We start from the raw sequence: 8,820 nt of genomic DNA on the forward strand, positions 1-8,820 counted from the left end.
TTAGTTTTGCTTTATCTTTCTTTCTTTCTTTCTTTCTTTTTTTTTTACATAGGCATCACCACTTATCAAAGCCAAGAGGCCACTCAAGGATAAGGGTTAAAGAGTGTACAGTAGAAATTGGACAATATAGTAATCGTTAGTAATCGAAATTCGGTAAATTTGTTAACTTATATGGAACGGCTCATAAAAAACTTCCTTACATTAGACTTGAAGACAACCATATTGTAATCGGCTGGAAAGCAGGAAAACGGAAGTCAATTCCATAGGTGTGCAGTTCTAAGAAAGAAGCTTTGCTCAGGGAATCTTTGTTTAGGTTTAGGCACAGATAAAGAGTGAGGGAAATTATTGATAGTGTTTTCTGCTAGACGGGTGTTTCTTGTGAAAGTTTGGTGAGAGTGGACTATAGATTGGAGCTCAGCCGAGCACTTGCCATGAAAATAACGATAAAGCAGAGACAAATTCGCAACATCTATTCTGTGAGAAAAAGGTTGCAGGGAAGAGAAAAGGACATCCTCTACGAGGCTACGAAGTCTATTTTGAACTCTATCAAGGCAGGATAAGTCCTTTCTAGCAGCTCCTCCCCAGATGTGGCAACACTACTCAATCCTTGGATGTACCTGGCTCTTATATAGATAGAGAATTGCATCAACAGTGAGATATCTACTGGATCGATAGAAGGATCCCACCATTTTTCCAACGGCCTTAGCAACGGATTTAGTGTATGTGTTCCATTTAAGATTAGGAGTAAAGGTCAAGCCTAAAAGCTTGTCAAAACATGAGGCCTCCCCAAGACGAGAGCCATTCATTTCAATTGATGCCAGATGGAGATCAGAGCATTGATGATGTAAAGATAAAAGCTTGGTTTTAGATGCATTAAAAGTAACAAGCCACCTCTTTACCCATTGTACCACTTGCTCAAGATCAGAGGAGAGAGAATCAGAGAAAACTTGGTCGTTTACGGTCTTAGATGTGCTACCATAGATAGTAGTGTCATCAGCATACATGTCTACGAATGATGTAAGGATGTGATGCGGTCGATCATTAATCAGGAAGAGAGTTGGGTCCAGGATGGACCCCTGAGGGACTCCAGCATTAATACTTATTACTTCTGATTTCTGCCTATCAACCACTACTCTTATGAACCTATCAGAGAGAAATGATTCAATAATTGAGAAGACATTTCCAGCTATACCGTAGTTGGAGATCTTTTAAAGTAAACCTTTATGCCATACTCTATCAAAGGCCTTTGATATGTCAAGAGCAATTGCCCTAGGAAGTTAGTCTCCATCGAGAGATTCGCTAATCCTATGAGATATAACTGCAAGCACATCTGCTGTAGATCTAGCAGAATGGAAACCATATTGCATATTTCGTTTCCTTATAAAGGAAATATTTCTTTTCCATAATGCTTTATTGTTAAAGTATTTTTTTATTTAGAAGTTTGAAGAAAGGCTGTCCTTGTGAAAATTTTCAAACGACATATTGTTTGAATTTGTCCAAATGGTATTGAAACAATTGTAACTAACAATGAAATACACTTTTTGTTGCTATCACCTATCATTCTTTGAAGTCTTGGTTTTTGTTAAAACAGTATATATATATATATATATATATATATATATATATATATATATATATATATAACTGAGAATCTGTATGCATGAGGGCACTTCTCACCCTATATACCCAACGGATTTTTAATCAACAAATTTGAAATTTGATGTATAGGATATTCAGACATGTGTAAAACTTTTTAGTCCGTTTTCATCCGGACAAATGAGCTGCTAAAGGGTCAAAATTGAAAAATTGGTACGTGGAAGAGGTAGGGGGTCGTCGGATTTTTATCTATTTGTTAAAAGTTCAACGAATGTGTATGCTTCACATGACAGATTCATTGTTAAAAATAAGTAGTTGTGAAAACTCTTTAAAGATCGTATTAAGCCGGTCTAATGGTTATAATACTTGACTTAAAGTTTAAGTTTCGATTTCAGCTCGAGTATTTTTTGTTTTACTTACAAGAAGTGAACTGTTTATATATGTCAGTCCATGTCACACTAACATATTGAGCAAGTTTCTAACAGTATTTTGTATAGTATTTTTCATTTTTAACTCATTTTCCCAAACTTACCGTGTTCAAGAGAGAGTCGGGCCGGGCGCCATTTTAAATTTTCCAATACATCTGTATGTTTTTCGAGCTGAATAAACATGTTACATTAAATAAAAACACTAAAAAAATATCCATTTAGGTAGAAAAGTAACGTATCTTTCCTTTGATAACATTTATTTGTTGGTACTAATGCACTCGAGTTCATCTCTGGGCCTTGATAAATGGTGATGCCTATGTAAAAAAAAAAAAAAAAAAATTACTGATCCGCGCTATTTTTTAAAATCGTATTTCTCAGTTTAATTAAAGTCTTATGATATGTTCTTTTTTATTCAATTGTAAGGTACAGAATAGGTACAAAACACCGTCCCCTCCCCATGTTAAGAATGGCTTTTTAAATAATAACGTTATTATTTCAGCACGGATCAATAAGTGCACTAGTACCTATTTGTTTTGTTGACAACTTTTTCGAATTTATGTGTATAGTAATACAAACCCGTTTAGAAAAAAAAAAAACGGTACTAGTAGTAATCCGGACGTAAATAAAGCCATTCTTAACATGGGGAGGGGAGGGTGTTTTGTACCTATTCTATACTTCAACCTTACAATTGAATAAAAAAGCATATCATAAAACTTTAATTAAACTTGGAAATACGATTTTAAAAATAGCGCGGCGGATCGGATCACTCTCTGCACTAGTACCAAAAAAAAAAAAATAAAATAAAATAAAAACAATATTTGCATGAAGTTTTTTAGTTGAAGTAAAATATAAAATTTATGCGTATTTTACGACCGCGCAACCTGCTAGTGTATATATATATATATATATATATATATATATATATATATAAGCCTTTTGTTAGTTACTACCTATCGGTAGCTTTGATTCACGATTGTAAGGTACAGAATAGGTACAAAACACCCTCCCCTCCTCATGTTAAGAATGGCTTTTTAAATAATAACGTTATTATTTCAGCACGGATCAATAAGTGCATTACTGACTGCACTGCACTAGTAGGTGTATCAGAAAGTGGCCATTAAAAATGATGATCAGAACTTTAACAATTCAACTTACTATTTTTCGAAACTTACAACTACTTGAAAAATGTAATTCAAACCTTAATGTTTTTTTTTCAATTAAAGGAGCAAAGACCAAAAATTAAAAAAAAAATAACAGGTTTAATAGCAAATTATGCAATATTTGTTTTTTAAAGCGGTTTTCTTTAAAAAATATATAAAAAAAATCAACATATTTTGACTTGCTTATAAATATATGTATATATATAATTGCCAAAAAATCACTTACTTAAAAAAATATACTATTAAATGGGTAGTTCCATCCTTAATTGTTAAGAATTTATCCATATTGATATTTTAAATTCCATGTATTTTTTAAATAAAAGGATTTTTTAAAGCGAGGGTCGTAGAAAATCGCAATGTGTTTTGCGCGAAGCTGTAAAGAGCTGCTGCTGCTAAAATGAAATTTATGAAATACGGATTCGTCCAAGGGATATAAATAATGTCTCTTTTTTGTTGCGTGTGTTAACCAAATTAGTATTTTTCATCCTCCGTATTTAAAAAGGAAACGCACATTCACTTATAAGTTTTTCCTCTAGAAGAAAAATTCCGCTTTCTCGAGTTTTTTAAAAGTCTTTTAATAAAATACACGAGTTTTTGATTGATATATTTTAATATTTCTTTATCGACTAAATTTTTTTTTAATATCTATAAAAAGAAAACATTCTATGAAATAGAAATATTTGTCGTCAGCGTCTGGTATTTACTTGACGATGTAAGCATAACATGAGCTTTCATTTAAAAAAAATCAACGTGGTTTAAAAAAAAAAAGGGTTTTACACTTTGGACTTTACAGGTAAATTTCCAAAAAATTATTCTGTTTTAAATTAGAATACTTTCTTTATTGATCTTTTATCTTCAATTTGTGATATATAAAACTTTGGTACATAAATTAATTATTAAAATTTTGATAGACATTTCAAAATGGGGGGGGGGGTGAATTTGAAAAAATAAACGTTTCTCTAAAATATTATATTTAGTTTATTGGAAAGTGCATAAAATTTCACATTGACCCTGAAAATATCGTACAAATAGAATTAATAGAAAAATTTTGATAGATTTTTAAATTTTAAAAATTGAAAAATATTTAACTTGTAAAATTCTATTGATTTTATTACGTAAAAAAAAATGGCTGCATGAAGGCACATCGGCATTTTGTAAACACTGTTATATAAAAAATGAAAAATAATATTTCTAGTATTTTTAAACAACTTTAATAGTTTATTTTAAAGTTTAAAAAGTGAAAAAAACATTTTCATTCGTAAAATTCAATTGATTTCATACGTAATGGCTGGTTGAACGCGCACCGGCATTTTGTAAACACTATTTTTTTTTAAATAAAAAATAATATTTCTATTATTTTTTAAACAACTTTAATAGTTTATTTTGGAAGTATATTCCATACAGAAAATAAACAACCCACTTTAAAAAGAGAAATTACGAGTTTTTTTTATATTTTATTCGCAGTTTCCTGTTAGGAGTGTCAAAATTTCCTCCAAATTTCTGATACACCTACTGAGTACCTATTTGTTTTGTTGACAACTTTTTCGAATTTATGTGTATAGTAATACAAACCCGTTTAGAAAAAAAAAACAAAAACAAAAAAAACAATATTCGCATGCAGTTTCTCAGTTGAATTAAAATATAATATTTATGCGTATTTTATGACCGCGCAACGCCGGGCGACCTTCTAGTATATATATATATATATATATATATATAGTAATTTATAAAATATATATGGCGATTAAGCTACACTGAATATTCCGCGTTTCATCCACTCTAGGATTCTTCAGGCATGCGCCTGTGAGTGGATGAAACGCAGAATATTCAGTGTAGCTTAATCGCCATATATATTTTATAAATTACTAACTAGCTCTACATATGTATTGAGCACTTTTGTTAGTTACTACCTACCGGTAGCTTTGATTGACGAAATCGGCGAAGTGAAAGCAATGTAACAAATTTTTAAAACAACCAAAACCGAGTTTTAAATATGTACGTCGCTAGAAAGTTAAATTTTCTATCGTTTATCGTATGTTTTGCTCATTTTCGATTTCTCCGTTGTTAACCTTACTACCCGTTTGCCACTATTAAGATCAATTCAAATGAACTTTATTCGTTTTATTTATTTAAAACATAGCTACAGACGTCAACGACACTGCAAAGCCAAGCAAACGTAAGCAGACATACTTACTTGGACAGAATAGATAGCATTCTAGCGAACATGTTGATTGACTTTTTATCCCATTCCTAAAAACAACTAACACCATAAACAAATATAGAGAAGGTCGACCAGTCTCTAGGTTACATCGGAAGATAATAAGTTCATCCTTTTCGCCGTTTTGTTTAAAAATAAACAACCTAAAGAATGCCAGTGTGTGCAAGGTTTGAATAAAAACCTGTCACAACCTCAATCGGTGGCTTATATAAAAATACATGGACTTTGGAACGAAAAATACACTCGCTTTTTGAGATAGGTCGCCTCCTACGTCGCCATGTTGTCAGCTGTTTTGTGTTTTTATTACGAAAGAGTCGACAACTTGCCGCTTACGATCGTAAAATTAATTTAATAAACGTTTAAGATAAATAAAATCCCCCCTTTTAAATTAATTTTTAAAATATAATTATGACTCTAATTAAACTATTAATATACATATTCAAGTCATAAATATCCGATTTATTCATCTTCATAAAAATTTATATTGCATTTGTAGGTTCTTATTTAGAATTGAACCTAAACTTTTTATGATGTACGTACCTGTCACAGAACAAAGATGTCATATTCCAAAAATCACGTGAATTGACCAAGTACTTTTATTTTTATAAAGAAAATCATTTTTAAACAATTTAAAGCAATTAATGTGAAGTCATTAGCATTACCAAACTGATCTCACAAGTTTGAACTATTGTGGACTATTCTGCCCTTCATTTTTTTCAAGCTGGCGATGCGGAACAGTCCCTTTTTGCCTACTCATAAAATATTGTTTTCTTATTTAATAATAAAACTACTCGATTAATTTATGTGAGTTTTAGAATATAATATCTAAGTTTTGTGCCAGGTTCGTACACCATAACGATTTTTCGGTATTTGTTGTATTTTAAAAAATATAGGTAGAATTGAAAGAACCTATTATTTAGAAATTACATTTAACGGCCGCTTACGTGTTTACTAATATCAGACGATTGTGTTTACGAGGGCGGCTTACGGCATTAACAAATACTTAAACTGTAAAACGGGGAAATAAAATCTTATTTATAGTTATTAAGTAATAAAAGTAAAATTAATTTTTTAAATATATATGTAATTTATTAATATTGGATTTGTCTTGGTTTTTCTTTTTAATTAATATTATTCATAAATTATGTTTGTCGGGTGAAAGGTCGCTTACGTAATTTACGGATGTTGTCGTTTTCATGTTTGGTGCTGATCGTCTAACAAATGTCGACTTGAAATTTGTGATTTCCAAAAAGTAATTAGCGAAATTTTATTTAAAGATGAATGACAAAAAAATCAACGAGGGACACTCTCACATGAGAGCAGCTGAAAATTGGTCAGTGTTTGTATATTTTATATGTAATGTTCCTTTTTTTGTTAAATAGTTGTATTTTATTTTAATATAACATGAAAATATGACGAAACCAATTTTTTTTAATAAATTAATTAAATTTTTTTTTTCAGTTTTAAATTATTTTTTATTTTTATTATATTTTGCAAAATAATTATTAATAAAATCCATAGCATTTAATTTAATTACTGTTGATTAATATTTCAAATATAACTAAATATTTACAAAACCCGAAACGGATTTTCAAATCCAAAAAAACAAAAAAACAAAAGCAAGATCGAAAAAAACACTAGTGCAGTTTAACATCCACAATTAAATCAATTATTTTCATTTCAGGAGAGTTTCGTCCGTCCGCGTAACGTAAGCGTTTACGCCCTGATGTTAAGAATGGCTTTCTAAGTTTACTTGTGAATGTTAAACTGCAGAAGTGCAAAAAAAAAAAAAAATATATATATATATATATATATATTTGGGCATTTTGTAGTATAGTATAGTAACATTTATTGGGTAGGTTTCAACCAGTATTTTGGTTAATTTTCGATTTTTGAGCTATTATCGAGATTCACTAAATGAGCGTCTTGTTTTACTGTTAGTCATTTTGTTCTCGTTATATGCACTGGACACTACTTGTGTTTCAAAGTAAATAAACGCTTTAAAATAAGTTAAAATACCAAAAACTTATCCAGGTAGGTAGAAGAGTAAGTTATCTTGCCTTTGATAACATTTATTTGTTATATATTTGTTTTTTGACCAGAGATAGGTTAGTTTGGAAGCCAGTTTCTAAAAGCCGCCTAACACATGCCAATATATAAAACAGACATCAAACACTAAATAAAATACAATGATGATGATACGCTGGTTCACAAGTTCATGATGATCACTGAAGTTAAGCAACATTGAGTCTGTTCAATACCAGATTGTAATCTGGTACAGAAATAGCAGGTGCTGTATGTAGGAGGACGTTGACACCTTGCAAAAGCTTAAAAAAACTAACGTCGTCATTTTGGGAATTTAATACTCCCATGAAATGTCCTCCTTCGGAGGAAGTCGGTTCAATCTGCATAGGGTGAGTGCCACTTCAGTACAGTAATATATATGCTAGCTGACCTGACACGACATTGCCCAGGATTATATGATTACAGTTAGTATAAAAAAAAACAAAAAAACAAATGGATGAGAATGCTTGGGTTAATAGATGTAGAACAGTTGAGGTAACTGGGTCAGTTAGCAGAGGAAAGCCAAGAAGAACATGTAAGGAAGTAAAAAGTATGGACTTGAGAGGAAAAGGGACAAATAAAAACCTGGTCGGAGAAAGTTCAGTTTGAAAGACAATTTCTTAAAGCTGTCTAATAATGACAAAGTTACTAAATCATGGTGTGAGTTTATTGTAAGAAAAGACAACATGATTCCATTTCCATTTGATGAAAACTGTTTTTCTTTTTTCATTGCAGACCATCTTCTAGTTGGCCAGTTGCGTGCAAATCCCAAGAGCAATAGGAGCCTTCTATCATGTCTGAAAGTGACACAATGTTCAACGAGCAAGATCAGAGATGTGCCGTTGTAGAACATGCTCTATACTGATTCACGGTATGACAACAGGACCATTGCCAGCACCCTCAAAATGCATTGCTGGATTGCCACGAATAACAGGACGTGCCTAGAATGAGGAAAACAAATTTTCTGGCCACAATTATAGCCTTTGGTGAGATTTCAAGTGAGGACCACATCGTACCACCTCACGTCTTCGAAGTCAGCTTGAAAGTCAACACCAAAATGTACTTGGATGTTCTCAAAAGTGTGGTGCAATCAGGTGGCTACTGGCAGACCCTGGGTGTGGCAACAGGGCCCAGCGCCAGCCCACAAGTGCAAAGAGTGCTACGACTTTGTACCCTTCTCTCACTGGCCTCCTCCTTCCTCGATCTGAACCTGCGGGACGACTTCGTTTGGTCATACATCTAGAACGTCACCAACATAATTTCTCGCAACACCAAAGCTTGATCACTGCCATGTGCCGAGTATTTGCCAAGCTCCCGCCGGCACTTGTGGAAAAGGCATGCTCCCAGTTCCAAT

General features: G+C 32.1%; 2 protein-coding genes across 5 annotated transcripts in view; one reads left to right on the top strand and one right to left on the bottom strand.

The window, feature by feature from the left end:
* The window catches only part of LOC145268813 (T-cell activation inhibitor, mitochondrial-like), a 153,580-nt gene extending 147,859 nt beyond the window's left edge, over positions 1–5,721 (bottom strand). The window contains exon 1 of the mRNA XM_080124439.1: positions 5,379–5,721. Coding sequence (XP_079980565.1) covers positions 5,379–5,410 — 32 coding nt within the window. The 5' untranslated portion in view covers positions 5,411–5,721. The remainder of the gene's footprint in view (positions 1–5,378) is intronic.
* Positions 5,722–6,555: 834 nt separating this feature from the next.
* LOC145268814 (gamma-soluble NSF attachment protein-like) overlaps positions 6,556–8,820 on the top strand; it is a 69,491-nt gene continuing 67,226 nt past the window's right edge. For 2 of the 4 annotated variants that reach the window (XM_080124444.1, XM_080124443.1), the window contains exon 1: positions 6,556–6,735. Coding sequence is in view for 2 of the 4 variants with exons in the window: in XM_080124442.1 (XP_079980568.1) it covers positions 6,680–6,735 (56 nt within the window). In the remaining 2 variants the exon portion in view is untranslated. The remainder of the gene's footprint in view (positions 6,736–8,820) is intronic. The other 2 variants (XM_080124442.1, XM_080124440.1) reach the window with 1 other exon arrangement.

The sequence above is a fragment of the Euprymna scolopes genome, chromosome 44 (assembly GCF_053919585.1).
Source record: "Euprymna scolopes isolate OS-2025 chromosome 44, ASM5391958v1, whole genome shotgun sequence".
Classification (NCBI taxonomy): domain Eukaryota; kingdom Metazoa; phylum Mollusca; class Cephalopoda; order Sepiida; family Sepiolidae; genus Euprymna; species Euprymna scolopes.